General features: G+C 32.0%; 3 protein-coding genes across 3 annotated transcripts; 2 read left to right on the forward strand and 1 right to left on the reverse strand.

Moving 5' to 3' along the window:
- Nucleotides 1-1,547: 1,547 nt before the first annotated feature.
- Nucleotides 1,548-3,842, forward strand: LOC137825584 (pectinesterase QRT1-like). The gene is made up of 5 exons (XM_068631285.1): nucleotides 1,548-2,125; nucleotides 2,477-2,672; nucleotides 2,831-3,034; nucleotides 3,128-3,363; nucleotides 3,490-3,842. The coding sequence occupies exons 1-5, from the start codon at nucleotides 1,821-1,823 to the stop codon at nucleotides 3,635-3,637; spliced, it is 1,089 nt and encodes a 362-aa protein (XP_068487386.1). The 5' UTR covers nucleotides 1,548-1,820; the 3' UTR covers nucleotides 3,638-3,842.
- A 1,317-nt stretch (nucleotides 3,843-5,159) lies between these two features.
- LOC137824379 (mitochondrial import inner membrane translocase subunit TIM50) lies at nucleotides 5,160-14,763 on the reverse strand. Its single transcript, XM_068630015.1, has 11 exons — nucleotides 14,627-14,763; nucleotides 9,416-11,412; nucleotides 9,122-9,210; nucleotides 8,517-8,553; nucleotides 8,041-8,102; nucleotides 7,825-7,938; nucleotides 7,331-7,435; nucleotides 7,160-7,258; nucleotides 6,723-6,882; nucleotides 6,438-6,540; nucleotides 5,160-5,611 (listed from the first exon to the last, which is right to left on the reverse strand). Exons 2-11 carry the CDS (start codon nucleotides 9,603-9,605, stop codon nucleotides 5,569-5,571), a joined length of 1,002 nt encoding a protein of 333 aa, XP_068486116.1. The 5' UTR covers nucleotides 9,606-11,412; nucleotides 14,627-14,763; the 3' UTR covers nucleotides 5,160-5,568.
- Nucleotides 11,877-12,843, forward strand: LOC137824382 (uncharacterized). Its single transcript, XM_068630016.1, has one exon. It carries the CDS (start codon nucleotides 12,013-12,015, stop codon nucleotides 12,709-12,711), a length of 699 nt encoding a protein of 232 aa, XP_068486117.1. The 5' UTR covers nucleotides 11,877-12,012; the 3' UTR covers nucleotides 12,712-12,843.
- Nucleotides 14,764-16,583: the final 1,820 nt, after the last annotated feature.

The following is a 16,583-nucleotide window of genomic DNA, read 5'->3' on the forward strand; positions in this document are numbered from 1 at the left end:
GAAAATTATAAGATGCGATTAAGATGTGTATTAGTGGAGATGTTTTTAAAGTTAGTGGGTGATTAGGTTATTTGTGAGAAATAAAATATGAATATTTTTTAAATCATATATGCTGGCAATAGAATAAATAATAAATATTAATTATAAGATCACATAAATAATATTTTAATAATCAATATAAACATACCCTTCACATAAACAATACAAACATACCCTTCATATAAACAATACAAATATTAATTATAAGATCACATAAACAATACAAACATACCCTTCATATTCCAATAAGCTAATATTTTAATTATATTTCTTTTATTTTTTAATTAAAAATATTATTATATTATTATAATAGATGTTAAAGAAATCTTTTCCTTGAATATATTAGTAAAATGAAACTTCATGCTCACAAAATATGTTCCATGCATACATGAACAGTTACAAGAATCTTCTGATAAAAAATAGCAGAAATTCTCATTGGTTGGTAATTTTTTAGCCATCATTTGGTTGTTCCTCTCAATTCATCATAACCTTTTGCTCTGCTTAATAAACACTTCCTTAAATTTTGTTCTGTGAAACGGTGGAAAAGAAGTGAAAAATGAAGTTTATCTATGGAAGTGAAAATGAATGTTTATTGTTTTCTGTAACGGTAAGCATGAGAAAGAGAGAAAGAGATATTAATAGTTTCCATTGTCATGGAACTCATGACACCAACAACTCCATCGTGACTCATCACCCAACCTTATTAATTCTTTTCTCCTTAAATGTTCAGAGATTCTGTGATGAACAAACCAAGAACTTTAAATGATTTGGCAAGTAATCTATTATTGTAACAGTTCTTATATATATATACTCTGTCATCACACAATTATTATTCTGATTTTCAACTTTAACTGCTCTTTGCTTTTCTTCTTCAGATCAATGCAATCCAACTCTATGATTCATCAAATGTTAATTCAGAATTAATGTAACATAATGCAGTTAATTCATCAACTTTTGAATAACTCAATATGTTACTGAAATCAATTAAGTCTCCACTCCCAGTTAATTAAATATTATGCTAAGTTGATACAATCATTTCACTTTCATTTTCACAAAACCCTTTAACGTTCACACTGGTAGCTCAACCATAACTTCCAGCTCAAACCAGATCAAAATAAATTGTTGCACAACAAAAAGAAAAGGAATAAATAAATAAAAGGAGGGAAAAAGAAGATTTGAAAGTGTTGCATGAATCAAAAAGAAAGATCCACGACAAAAGGTAACATAGTGGGGAGAAGTTACACGCATGAATCTTCAACCGTTCTAACTGTTGTTGCCTTGTTCATCTTTTCACACCATATACCACGTTCTGTTCTTTTACATGATCAACTTTAAAAAAAAAAATACACTTTCAGTTACCCAACACTCTTTCTTCTGCATCAGACAAAGTCCCATTTATTCAACGTTTATGCTAAAAAAAAAGCAGAAAACAAAAAACAAAAGTCTCAGTCACAAAGACAGGTTTTCTAAGTTCCTTATATTAAACCAAAAAACAAAGCTATGATTTTGTTTTGTTGGTCTCTCTTTATGTTTCATAAAAACAACATGCATGGCTTATATATGACCATAACGCTCGCACATTTATTGCTATCAGCTACTCCATGCCTCAACTCTAAAAAAAACGTTACTCCACTTATTCATCTGTAACACAAGCTTTTTGTTCTCATTTGGAGTTTCGTTTTCCCACTTTGATCCTATAATAACACCTCAACAACATTTTCAACACACACACACACGCCCCTTCATGCTTGGTTTCTTATTCTTTGTGTGGTCACACAGGGATGATGATGATGAAGTTGGTGTCTTCCAGAGTTCTGTTTTTGTTTGTGTCGGTTTTCGTGATGTGGGTTCGTGTGAATTTAGCAGAAGGTGAAAATGGGCATGGTGGTATTAGGAACTACATTAGTTGGGAAGATTTGCAGGTGGATGAGCAAAGGTTGACCTTGAAGCGCCATGACGATGTTCGAGTTATTGTTGTGAACAAATATGGTGGGGGACACTCCAAAACTGTTCAAGGTGCTGTGGATATGGTTCCTGAAAATAACAAACATAGGGTGAAAATTTACATTTATCCAGGAATTTACAGGTCAGTAGCTACTTGCATAATTTACATGGCAGCTTTGGTGATGTTTTTCTTTCAAAATTAGAGTTTTATTTCAAATAATCATATGCAACTACTCTTATGTTTTGTGCTTTTCAAAATTGGATTTCATCTTTTACTTTCATCACCACTGTGTCATTGTTATTCAATTCTAATCAAAATCCTTGTTTCTATTCATTCTCCTTTTGAAAACACAATCTTTTGTTTTCGGGTAATGAACACTTATTTGGTTTCCAAAAACTTCGTTAGTGATCAAGTCCCTGTTCTTACTTTTGTTGAAGTTAAAAACTTTCCTTATGTTTTGTATACCCTTTTGTTTGTATGCAATATTTGCAGAGAGAAAGTGCGTGTGGCTGTGAACAAGCCTTATGTATCATTCGTAGGGAAAAGAAATCAAACAGCAAGTCCTGTTATTACTTGGAACAGTAAGTCATCTGATAGAGGCACAAATGGTCAGGCACTGGGCACCTTTGATACAGCAACAGTTGGAGTGGACTCTGATTATTTCTGTGCAACTGGGATCACTTTTGAGGTAACAACACAATTTTTGTATAAAATTCTCAACACATTCAAGCAACCTAAAAAATACATCATGTTTCACTCAACCGCTAAAATTGCATGAATTTTTGGAAAAGTTACTGCATTATCCGATCCAACACATGACAAATGGCAATCTTTGTGTGGTTGCAGAACTCAGTGATTGCAACGGCTGGTGTAAAAGGGATGCAAGGAGTGGCACTGAGGGTGAACAGTGAAAGAGCCATGTTCTATCAAGTGAGGATTAAGGGAGCACAGGACAGTCTCTTGGACAACACAGGAAATCATTACTTCTTAGAGTGTGACATCCTAGGAAAAGTTGATTTTATCTTTGGCAGTGCAAAATCACTCTACAAGGTAATAATATAAGATGAGCCTTTTTCTATGTTACAAGAATAAAAAGCAGTGACCAAGTTTATTTAATTCTGACCCTTGAGAACTATGGAGCAGAATTGCCTTCTGCAGTCAATAACGGACGACTTTGGAGCAATAGCAGCACATCATAGGAATTCAGCAACTGAAGACACAGGTTTTTCTTTTGTAGGGTGCAATATCAGAGGAAGTGGCAGAGTATACCTTGGCAGAGCATGGGGGAACTACTCTAGAATTATATACTCCAAATGCAATATGGATGACATTATCATTCCTGAAGGGTGGTCAGATTGGAATCAATCAGATAGAAAGAAGTAAGATATTATTCTAAATCAAGATCATTGCATAAAAAAAATGGTTTAGTTACTAGCTTTTGTTGAAATGTGAAGTTATTATTCCATTATAGAATTCATATACAGAATATGTGTATGGAATTTCAGGACTGCAGTGTTTGGTGAGTATCTATGCGATGGAAAAGGAGCAGATAGAAGCAACAGGGCACCTTGGTCAAAGTCATTCAGCTATGATGAAGTAGCACCTTTCCTTCATAAGAGTTTCATAGATGGAGACGAGTGGCTCAGACTATAACATTCAGATCAGATGCAGTATTTCATCACATTATATAATTCATTATTAGTTTTCTACTCGTTAATAATCTTACATATCCCACATATTACCCTTCATTTGTTAAGGGAATTATTTTTATGTGTATGTGTGATATGTGATTAGTGTGTGTACAGGCTCCCATAAGCTTAATCTGTATCATATCATAGTAATAAAGAATATTGACGTTCTCATACTCTTGTTAATACTTGAAGCAGCACTTCCCATGAAACGAAACCACTATCACTTGCATCTTTATGCTTCCATTGAATACACTAAAAACAAAAGGGCAATGGAAGAGAAAAGAAAAGGCTTGTGAAGAAGGAAAATTAAAAAGTGTGTATTTAGACATGATTGGTCGGTGGACCATTTACTTTAAATAAATAAAATAATCATTGTTAAGATCTTGGAACGCCAAACGGAACGAAGTGTTCAGTTTAATAGATCAAACTGAGTTAGGAAGCTATAATTTTATAAAATAATTACTGTAATATCCTAAAATAAAATAATTTAAATAAAAAGTATTTTTTTAACTTCTATATATTTATTATTATCAAATAATTTACTATTTTATCTATATATATGTTAAAAGTGACTTTGGAAATATATATACTTTTACCTAATCTTTCTCTTCATCTTGGTTTTCTTTTGACGAATTTCACTGATACTCTTATTACTAGCTACACCACTTCACTCTCCACAGAGGAGTGCTTCGAGTTTGATCTTAATAAAAGGATTTTGATTTATATTGAAACTATTATACCACTCAATTTGGAAATAAAATAAGAAAGGTTAGTATTTGTAAAAAGATTGATAAAAAATTCAAATAATAATTTAAAAGAATAGTGACTAACGTTATCTATTTCTAAATATACTCAAAACTAACATTTCACATGACCGAAGAATTAAAATATTAAAATCTTTAAATAGAGAAGGAAAAAAACTAATCCCAATAAGACTAAAAGGCATATTTAAAGTCTTGATAAACTTTTCAAAAACATCACTCAATTAATTCATGCCAAGTGCTAAATAGATTACTATCATTATCACTAACACCATCTAATTCCAAAAATTTTAAAAAACAGTTTAAAAAATTAATTTAAAGACCTAAACAAATAATTCTCCCTGCTTAGAAGACTTTAAATATATTGAGGTTAAATTATCAAAAATACAGTTAGCTAATCCATGAACAAACTTATTTAACAATTTGGTTGGACAAATTTCACATCTATAACCTATTACTTTTCAAAACTCCACTAGTCGTATCTCAATTATCACAATACGTACTTCCTCTAAAGAGCAAATATTAAAATAAAAACTTCCAATATTTTCTTGGAAAACTATAAAGCTCAAACAATATGAAAACCTTTTTTAATGCTACATCGACAATCAATATGAAATTGAGGGAATAATTAATACTCAGATATGCAAGCCACTAACATTGGATGTTGAAAATCAAAATATGATATACCTGGATCAAGCGACAGAACAGAAAATTCCAACAAAATGAACTATAACTCGATCAGGTAAAATCTTATATTATGTCAGTTGTAAAAACTGTGCAACTGAATCCATAGCCACTTCTGAGCAAATATAATCAAGATTACATAACCTTGCAAGAAACATCTGGCATCAAAAACTCATCAGGTGAAAAAGAACTCGATCCCCCTGAATTAATAAATGCTTTCCAGCAACAAAATTACAATAGGCAAAAAACTAGTTCGAAGACATGGGGTTGCAAGACTTGCGTAAAACAAAATCTACATTTTCTCTATTTTATGTAATCACTTGTCAACTTGCAGTGACCTCAAAATCAATGGTAAACTGATCAATCGACTTGCAATGAAATTGACGATCTCATTTGCTAGCCTCAACAAAGAACAAATTGTTATAGACTTGCAATGGAACTGACAATCTTATTTCCAGAAGCGACTACGATGCTTCTGGTCTTGCATTCTCCTGCATCATTTGGAAATACCCAGAGTAAAAATGTTAGCTAAACAGGATAAATTACTAGTGTATCAACTAAAAGCACAACAAAAACCTTAAGCCACCAACACGGAGTCAATCTTATGGGGATATACATAAACTACCCAACAACTATAATTCGACTTCACATTCCACGCCTCATGGGAATCTTTTGAAGCTCGTAACATCTAGTACAGAATATTTCAAATGCACCCAAATCCTTAAATAAAATGGTCGAAACTTGGGTTGGGGGGACAAGCAATTGTAATATCTATGAAAACCACCCCATCTGTTTCCCACTCCCAAAATCCCACTGGTATATAACCCATGTTCATAGATGGATCAGAAAACAAGACTCTAACTTCATCATCCATGCTCAAGACCGTCCCTTGTAATGTGCCACACTAACATAGAGGAAATATAACAATATCCTCAAATTTGATGCAAAAAATAAAAATCCTGTGAACTTTAAAATGCAATTAGACCAGAAAAGTAAAGGTGAATCAGGTTTACTTCCTGTTTCATCTTGAGTAGATATGTAAAGGAAAATGGAATAACAACAAAAGCTTAGTTTCGTCATTTACTTCAAAACAAATTGAAAACACTTCAGTCACATAACTATCTGTAAAAACATAATTGAACACGAACCAAAAGCCATCAAGAACAAGTTTGACTTGTTTACTTGTTACTAAGTTTATGTTTTCATTATAATTATAAAATTATATACACTGCTTTCATTAGTTTTTTATTTTAAAATTGTTAAGAATATACTAAAAATAGTATAATCTTTGAGGTTTGCTAAAAGATTAAATGTTACCTCTGATGCTCTTTGGAACGCCTGATAAATTCACTGGGAATATCACATCCTTCGTAAGAGGCTAGCACTGGTCTTATATCAGATGGACTACTACGGGCAACAACTGCAAACAGATAAGGAGAAGGTAACAACTTTTATAAGAAAGTCACCACAATAATTTCAAGTATGAGTTTGTTTATAATTACATCTCAAGGGAACAGTGTTACACTCCAGGAGTGTTATGGACAAAAAAATTATAATTCAAACATGATCTCATTCTTCAACATATCTTAAAGGAATGCTTACACTCAAGAAATGGTATAAAATCCAAAAGGGCCGTGTCATCTATATCTTGCTGCTGCCATGCCTTAATGGGAACACAGTTCTCATGCTGTAGGCAACTTTCCAGAGCATGACCACTTAAATAAAGGACTTTTGCTGGATTTCTGTTTAATTTAGAAAGGTCCTGCCAATCAAAGGATCGAAAAAGGGAAAAAATATCAATAAAAGAATATCCAGAAAACCATATGTGATGTATCACAATAAAACTCTACGTTTTCTGTTTACAATCTTCAGGTGTAAGAAAACTATATATTACTAATATTATATTATACTTATACACATAAACAGGTAATATTGCCAAGGCACTTGTTCTTATTATTTGCCATGATTGGCTGTACTCCTTCTACAGGACTTTACATATATAATTTGAGAGACAATAATATAAGAACACAAAAACATACTCTGAAGTGTTTCCCATCCTGATACTTAGTAGCTGGCCTTGATAGCCTGTATCTAATGCAGTGCTTGGTATCCAGCCTTTCAATAACAGGGTCAACAAACTGCACAAATCAACAAATGTAAGGAAATCTTATACAGGGGAGTATAGAGAATATAGAGAAAAATCAGATTACCATATTCTGTTCGTCTGTGTACACCACTATTTCGTAGAACTGGGCTAAATGTTCCAAGAAGGCATCAACTCCAGGTCTTTTGAAAGTCTGCCAACCTGTATCTCGCTACATACCATATAAAAGTAAAACTAAATATTATGGTCATATATCTACAATATGTAAGGACCACTAGCAAGAAGCAATGCAATAAGAGATCCAAAGCATTTTTTGTGACACAAAGTACAAAAAGGATTGAGGAATGTAAGCAAAGCAACACACTCTTCACTGTTGGTTGAAATTCACTAGTCTCAAAATCATTGGCTCCTACAACAGCTTAGTGCATCCCACATGAATTTCAACCAATAATAAAGAGTGAGCTGAAAAGAGAATGTGGCTGTGGTGCTGCCTGCTACCATTTCTCATAAAGGGAATTGTTACTCGAAAAAGCATAACACGATCTACCAATTATATTTTTTACCAACAAAGAAAAAGTGGGTTTGCAGTTGACATCTTACCGTCCAAATGTAGTGAATCAATGTTTCATTCAGATCAAGAACAAGTGTAAACACATGTTGCTCCTGAGGAAGCAAATCAGGAAGGAGCTTGTCTGTGTATGGTTCTGTATAACTCTAAAAACAAGCAAGAGTACCATAATTAACAAGGTAAGAAATAGAATTTTTTTAAATGACAACTGTCAACCAAAATCAGTATATTAAAAAGCAAGCACATACCCTAACTTGTTCTTCAATTAGCCTTCTTGAATCCAAATAAAGCTCTACTGCTTTAGCAGGCACTGGGGTATCACATGAAAATGAATCAGCATGTCATTAATAACAAAGGCATACATATTTATAACGAATTGGGAATTGAATACCACACCCCTCCCCCTAAAAAAAGTCCACACAATGTCAATTGGTCTCCAGTAATCCTCCTCAACAATACAACAAGTTCTCGCCCCTGCTTTCTTATTTTTCTACCCCCACACCCTTCATAGGTGGTGGCAAGAAACGTGATTATATACCACATTCTCATCCATTTAAAAAAAAAAATCTCCAGTATAAGTAGGGGCATGTAATGGCTATAATTAGACAGAACCTATGGCTTATCTTAATATGAACACTAGGTTAGAATAATTCATTTATTTAAAGGAACAGAGTAACACTAATACAGGATAAGTGATGTACAGACTAAAGTTCAGGGAACACACCGGTCATTGCAGTTGAATAGAGCAAACCTTGAAATTTCTGCACAAAATATGGACTAGAACATGTCACCTTACAGTATATTAAACTGAAGAAACTGATAACTATTATATAAAAATCAGTCAGAATCCAAAACTATGTAACACTAAGGTCGACTGAGAGCATTTAAAAGATGGAGAATAATAGGAACTAATCGAATGTCAATAAAGTATTTACACAAACGATGAAAAACTACAGTATCAAATGACGAACAGTGTTGGGAACAGACTCTATTGTTAGCTGAAATTTATTGATAATCAAAAAAATTTATTGCTTAATGAGTCTCTCTCTTGATTGTAATTTTCAACAAACTTTAACCAATAGTAATTTGCGTTACAAAGTGTGTCGCTGGCAATCCCTATCAAAACATTATCTGGACATTAAAATGGTGGACCTTCGTATAACGTAGCAATAAACAACAATCCAAAGGGCCATTCCATCAACAAAATTAAGGCTAGATATTTAAACCCGTAATATGATTCTTCTAACAAATCCAGATAATAAGATCAAAACATAGAATCAGCAAAGAAAATTGAATATGAAGAAAGCTCGAAAAGGAATCAGAACTTACATCGAGCGCAGTGGCTCCATCAGCAGCAGTGTATTTGGTAGATTCACGGAGGGACCTCGTTTTCTCTTCTATTTCCTCCAAATTGTAAGCTGCACACCGCGATCCAACAAAAACAGAAGACTAACATAAATTCCAGACTACTATAATTGAATAACAACCCTAACATATAAAATTGGCTATTCCGAATTAAGTAAAACACGAACACAAAGAGAGACACGTAAAATATACTTAGATTCTATCAATGCATCAACCATAAATGGCTACAATGAAAATGGAAAGAAAAAAAAAACGAACCGTAAGAGGCGTAACCGGAAAATCCGATGGCTCCGGTAAGTGTGCCGACGACGGCGTATTTGAGGAAGTTCCAGCGCCTGGGAGTGGCGGCGGAAGGAGAAGGAGGAAGAGGAGCGGAAGCTGCATTGGTGCAGAGGAATCGCTTCGATGCAAATGAAATCGCGCGAGATCGAAGGATTCCCAACGACATAATCAGAATTTTGGGAGCAGTGAGAGAGAGTGAAAGGGGTTCAAGTAGGGTTTTGCGCTAGCGCCCTTGAGAAAGAGCTTCTTCTACTATACCGTGTTTGGCTACGTGCTATTATTCTATTACTTCGTATTAACGCTTTTTATTTATATTTATTAATTAGTAGTAGCTTATTCGCAATATAAATAGCTTTAAAAAAATATTTTTAATTATAAATAACACTTTATTAAATACAATTTATCATTTTGATTATTTAATTTTATAAAAATTATTTAAATAATTTAAACTTACTATACTATTAATTAAAATCGTTTATTAAAAATATAAAAAAATGAATATTTATTTGAAAACTAAAATATATGATATTCTATATTACAATATAAAAGAGATTAATGCATATTTTAAAGTTAAAGATTGTGAATGTTGTTTAATATGATGTGGAGAAACATTGATTAATTACTTACTCATTAGACTCTTTGTTTTTGGACTTTGGATTTTTTTTTGTGTGTGTAATTATGTTGTTATACTTTAGAAAAAATTTATTTGTTTGTGTTTGGTATGGAATTTACTATTCCCACACTCTTTTGCTATTACTACCTGAAAATGTATTTCATTGAGTGATGTATGAAACTAAAGTTGTAAATGTGCATTACAGTCAGAAATTTTGTAAATTAAAGAAATATATATTAAAAATATATATATCATTTTGTATGTTGAAGATTCTATATTAATAAAGATGATAAAAACATTTAATAATAAGTAAAGATAAATCTCATTTTATAAGTTCAATTTTATAGGATTGAGTTACACTTAAAACTCATTTATTAAGACTTTAATCTTGTGAGATAGATTATGATTCACCACACTTTTTTTTATAAAAAATTTCATATTAAGAATGATTATGCAACTTGACATTTCAGCTAGATTGACACTTCAAATAATAACAAACATCATCTATCGTTACATTCATCATTCATTTCTCACAAAGTGTTAAATCAATTATTTAAATAATCAAACTAACATTAGATATCAACATGAAAATTGTAGATATGTTTTTGTTCTAAAATTTTGACACTAGTCTTATGTCATTTCAATCTCTATAATTCCATACATGTTTAAACTATTCCTTTAAATTCAAATCTAATTCCACGGCCTTGCTCAATTTGATCACACTCTCTTTAGAAAAAAAAAATTGATCTATGTTATAGCTTTCTATAAATGCCAAAATAAGAAAAGCTAAAGTCCAAGTGACAACTTGACCTTCCATGCATGTCTATCTTTATCTTCTTTCTAAGCTCAGGTTGTCTTATGTTTGTTTTCCATTTTCCCTGCATTGAAAAACTCAAACAAGAGAAGCACAGTAGAATTGTAGAATTACTAGAAATAGTAAACCTTTTCAATGTGACATGTTCCATACTCAAAATGTTAATCACTGAACCAAATAAGTGATTATAATGTTGGTAGGGTAGGATATAATATAAGGATTAATTTCTCTGAGGAATAATCCAATAGCAGAGTTTTCAGATGCAGCATGATAACTATAGGGCTTGAGATGTATTAGGTGGTACGCGGTTCGATGACCATTTTTTGTCACTTACATAGGCCATGTTCAAGCACCAACAACACATAAGCATTGAGCTCATGGTTTTGAACTTATACTATGGGATTAAAGTGGAGGTGACTTTGGAGGCTATTGCCTTCCTTCAACTCTCTCTCTTACCCTTCACAACTGTCTATGAAGAGTGCCACTTGACATGGAAACCCCAAATTGGTGAACATGAAGAAAACTCTATGAAACTCACAGACGTCTCTGCAGACACACATGAATTTAACAAATATTTGTTAGATTTTTTATAATTCTACACAATTTCAAAAAACACAAATACAATAATTTTTTAAAAACTCAAATTTATTATATAAGTTTTTATTGTATTATAAGAAAAAAATCATTTTGAACATTCACAATGAAAAAACTCAGTCATATTTGTTCACATAAATCTTGATTGTCAATTTATATAATTCATAATGATGTAACATATAGATCATATTGTGCATGTCTTCATGTATTATATTTTGAAGATTACACGTATCGAAGTGTCCGTTTTCGTGTTGTGTCGAGTGTTTGTTGGTGGGATGTGTGCTATATATACAGTAATTAGACAACTGGCACTTATCCTGCATGTAGTTATCTTCATTTGTGGAACTGTTCATAAAGAGCAACTGAGCCTAATATGCCATCTGCCCACAATTATTTGTCATCCTAGGGCCTTTTGGGAAACCAGAAAAAGAACAGGATCATCCCAGCATTCTATATAAGGAGGTGAGTCCCATACACCAACCATGTCATCTGATACAAAACTCTGTCACCAACCCTCCCCAGTGTCATTTCCTTTCCTTTCTTTAGCACACTATGGATCAGCTTAAAAACCAAAACATAACAACCTTGGCTCAGAGCCTAAAAGCTCATTACTATCTACTTATGTTTACCCAATTATTCGTTTCAGTATCTGTGTGTTCCTTCCTCTTCTCACCTTCTTGCTTCCTTGTTTTTCTACATTACTTCAAATTCTATTTCTCCACACTCCCTTCCCAACTCTTCACACACAACATAGACAAGAACAACATTTTTCTCCTTTGCAATGGTCTCCTTGTTTTTGTTGGTATAACTAAATCTCTCTCCCGGTCTAGTTCTGATGATAAGCCTTCTACTTTTATTAAAGATGATGGTTCACAATCCCAGTTCTCAGTTATGGAGGCCAGCGAGTTAATGTTGCAGAACACTACAGCAGAGAAAGTAAAAGAAAGAGAAAATTGTGCTGAAGCAGAAGTACAAGAAAACATAGAGAAGATCATTGTGGTAGATGAAGGACAAGAAAAAGGAAGTAACCTACTCTTGAAAGCAGAGAAGAATGAGCTAGATGAAGAAACTGAACAATTGGATAAAGGGTCAGAAGAACTTGATTACATTCTGATTGAAGAGAGCATAGAAGAGGAAGAAGAAAGCAGTATGTTGAGCACAGAGGAGTTGAACAAAAAATTTGAAGATTTCATTAGAAAGATGAAGGAAGATCTAAGAATTGAAGCTCAAATTAGTCATGGTTTGAGTTAGTAACAACAGTGATGTTCTTCTTTTCTTTCTTAGGGAGGCCTAGTTATCATTTGTGAGGTCTTTTATCTTTTTGAACTATAGTTGTATGTAATATATGCATCTCCTGAAATTTTACAAAATTAGTTCTCTTCTTATGGTTGATCTCACCAAAGAGCAAGCTCTGAATATGAATTTCCTGTTTAAAATGAAGCCACAATCCAAGTAAATGATCACCACTTTAATGGCACAGTTGGAGGATATATCAAAAGCATCACCACTGCTAAGATCTAACAATATGATGTCATGCACCAAAATAGAAATAAATTTGGACGGTTTTGTGTTCTGGAATGATAGGATATGATCTTAATAGGGTGAAAAGGAAACAATTTTTATTATGCAGCAACTCACATCACATGATTGATAGCAGCAGCAGTATTTAGAGTAATTTGACATGCTAAAGAGAAATTAATTGGGAGTAGATGTGATAGTTCCTGTTGTTTTATTAAAGAAAAAATATTAGTAATATGAATGCAAACAAACAAGTGATTTAAGAACATGGATTCATACTAAGAAGAATGTTAGTACTATGTTTATAACAACATGTTTAATTAGTTCTTGAAAGATGAGACCACAAATACAAACCAATTGTCTGATATCACAAGTGGTAAGAAAACCTGTTCAAGTGTGGTCATTCTCTATTATTCAACAGTATTCCAAATAATGGAAAACTTATTACAGCTCAGCCAAACAATTGGTTACTCACTCATAGCTGAGAAAAGTACAAACACAGTACGGTATTATTATTTTTTTATTTATCTATATTTTGTTTATTAGAGGTCTTTTTCTTTAAAAGTCTCATTACTTTCATGGTTATTTAATCTAAATTCCTTCTTTTGTGATGAGAGATTTATTTAGTTAGTTTGTTTGAGTTCTTGAGTCCAAATCTCCTAGTCTCTATTGTGTCTACATACTTATTTTTCATGAAAACTAGTTTCTAGATCCTTTTTTAAAAGAAAAAATAATAACTAAGAACAATAAAAAAAAATGGTTGTTCTCCATGTTAAGATTGAATTGAATCTGAACTTAAATAAAAATATACTAATTTGTTCAATCTAGTTGATATAAAGATTTTTTAATTTTAATATATTTTATATAGGTGACACCCTCAATTTTTTGTGTGTGCACATTTTAGCACCTACAAAATATTTCCTGAAGATCCTTTTAAAATCATAATCATTTGTATCAATCTAGCAAGAACACTTCTATAGTACTTGTAATGGAAAGTTGAAAACATGTTACTATGTTACAAATCAGGTTTTGCAATTACTTGCATGCATGTGTCTGTCTTTTAGAACAGTCATTATCTATAACTGATGTCCTTTTGTTATTATTCTTTTTACTTCCATCAAACACTGAACATTTTACTTTTTATGCATTAGAAAGATTGATATAGATCTCTCAAAGTGGCTAGTAGCAAATGCAAGTCAATGATTGCATGCACCTAATCCAACCTAGGACATCCTAGTGAAAGTGAACTTTCATAAATATAAAATCTGAATGGCCAAGGAAATATCAATAATTAATTCACAGTTCTTTCAGGTTCAAAGAATTGATAAAAAAATATATGAAAAATAGTTCACTTCTCCAAACAAATATGATCTTATACATAATACAGATGAAGTTGAAGACATCTATAAACAATTATAGCCTACAACAAATAATTTGAGTGGTAACTATTATAGCCATGTTTATTAAATGATATTAATGTCATGGATTGGCAAGAGAAAGAATGGATCAATCAAACTTAGTATGCAATTCCTTTTTTCTCTTTGCAGCCATATACTCCCTGATTTATCTGTAATACCACTTCTGCATAAAATGGTAAACAAAGATAAAACTACATGACACCTTCTTTTTTCTACACATAAAACTTCACCTTATTAAAGTTTAGCACCAACTTTTCCTGCATAAAATTAGGCCATGTTAGGATTCTCTGCTGTCTATGTTGATATCTGTGGGAGGAGCCAAGGACCAGGAGAAATATGGTCCCAAAGGGCAAGAAACCCAAGGGATAACTCTTCTATGTTCAATCAAGTTTATATAACACCTGTTCATACACAGAGACAAGAGGGCATAGTATAATGTAAGGAAATCTTATCTTAGATGAATATTATTTTACTTACAAATAGAATTCATAAAAGCATATAGAGAGAGAATTTTGTTGTTATTTCTGAAAGCAACCTCAAGGGTGTGTCAATTATTTACACTCATGGTGTACATATGGCCAAAAATTCATAAATGCCATTACAGTGATTAGGCATAAAACTATGGGCATTTCATTTTCAGCTTCTCTTAACTGGATTATCATTAAATGAGGTTAAGTTCCATGTGGATCCTCTCCACCAAAGTGAAGTCAACCTCGAAAGTGAAAGCTTTTGTTTGATATTTTCCTTCTAATGCCAAACTTGGTTGGACTAACTCTCACCAGACAATAAAAACTACATAACAGTAGTAAAGTCTTATTGATATCTTCCTTCTAGATAAAAAAAACTACTGTCTCTGTGTCCTACAAAGTACTAGTTCGTGCATGCATAAACAAGGCAATAATACAAAGAAAGCAAATCCAAGATAAAGAATAAAGAAGAATACATATGTAACATAGTTACATCAAAAGGGTGTCTCTGACACGAATTATTGACCCCTCTTGATGTGTAAAACTAAGCATAGGAAGTTGTATGCGTAAATCACACTGATGAGGACAGCCCATAAGATTGTCCCTTCAATATCAATAATGTATAACTACATTTAAAATAATGAAGTGGGGTCTTTCAATTAGGTGGCTTAGCCCCTTGAAAGTAGAGTTAATTTCATGCAGAGAATGAGAAATGGGAGGTGTATGCTTGCAATTGATTACTTCACTGATTTTATATCAATAATGCACTTCAAAGCAAAAACATGGATATAAATCCAAGAGGAGGGCACACATGGTGTACACCACACATCTTTTGGTCACTCTTGAAAGTAACTTTTGTGTTCTTTGGGATACATAACTCTGCATGTGATGTTAATTCTACCAAATCATCTGAGAAAAGCCTAATTAATACTATGTAGGATAACTGATTAAGATTTTTGCTTCTTTCTAATTTCGTGTTGCTACTGCATAGGAAACATTTGTATTCTTTAAGAATTCAGGTAATGCCTAAAGTGTCATATTGTACTTTAAGAGTAATACTTTAAAACATGATTAACAACATTTTTTTTTTCTCTGTTTCTATCGCATTAATTATCTTATTCCACACTTTTCTCTATTCTCTTTATATCCCTCTATGTTATGCAAAAAATTATATGAGTTTATTATATAATTACAATATTTCTTCTAATAATCTAGTAGAAAAATAGTACTAAATTGAAATTGTGAGTAAAACTTAAGGAAAAAGGAAAATTTATTTAAGTGTGAGGAAAAAAAAATCTACTGCTAACTATTCATTATGATTAGTTTTACACAATGTTTGGCAAGGTAATTTTTTGTGATAGTTTTTAACTTATTATTTTAATAAGTTATTCAGATTAGTGTTTCAAATAACTTTTTATACAAAACTTATATTTTATCATCACACACAGACGTGATTTTAATTTTTAAATTTTACTTTATTTAGTAATTACTTATTTATTCAATAATTGATTGTTGAGCTCTTGTCAATTTAATTTTTATTACGTGATAAGCGGGATGGATGACAAAAATCTAAAATAATAAATTTTAAAAATATTTATTTCTTGTTAAATTCTGTATAATTAATCTATTTGTTAATGATTTATAATCATTAATAATTTTAAAATCATTATCTAATAAAATATTTAATTATTAAGCAAGTCTAGAACATAACATACTAATC

The sequence above is a fragment of the Phaseolus vulgaris genome, chromosome 8, assembly GCF_000499845.2.
Source record: "Phaseolus vulgaris cultivar G19833 chromosome 8, P. vulgaris v2.0, whole genome shotgun sequence".
Taxonomy (NCBI): domain Eukaryota; kingdom Viridiplantae; phylum Streptophyta; class Magnoliopsida; order Fabales; family Fabaceae; genus Phaseolus; species Phaseolus vulgaris.

Coding starts and splice junctions, on each gene's coding strand:
- LOC137825584 (XM_068631285.1), top strand. CDS start 1,821: ATGATGATGATGAAGTTGGTGTCTTCCAGAGTTCTGTTTTTGTTTGTG. Junction 2,126..2,476: donor ATTTATCCAGGAATTTACAG/GTCAGTAGCTAC, acceptor CAATATTTGCAG/AGAGAAAGTGCGTGTGGCTG. Junction 3,035..3,127: donor GTGCAAAATCACTCTACAAG/GTAATAATATAA, acceptor ACTATGGAGCAG/AATTGCCTTCTGCAGTCAAT.
- LOC137824379 (XM_068630015.1), bottom strand. CDS start 9,605: ATGTCGTTGGGAATCCTTCGATCTCGCGCGATTTCATTTGCATCGAAG. Junction 9,211..9,415: donor TTCCGGTTACGCCTCTTACG/GTTCGTTTTTTT, acceptor CGCGGTGTGCAG/CTTACAATTTGGAGGAAATA. Junction 8,554..9,121: donor ATGGAGCCACTGCGCTCGAT/GTAAGTTCTGAT, acceptor TATTTTGTGCAG/AAATTTCAAGGTTTGCTCTA.
- LOC137824382 (XM_068630016.1), top strand. CDS start 12,013: ATGGATCAGCTTAAAAACCAAAACATAACAACCTTGGCTCAGAGCCTA.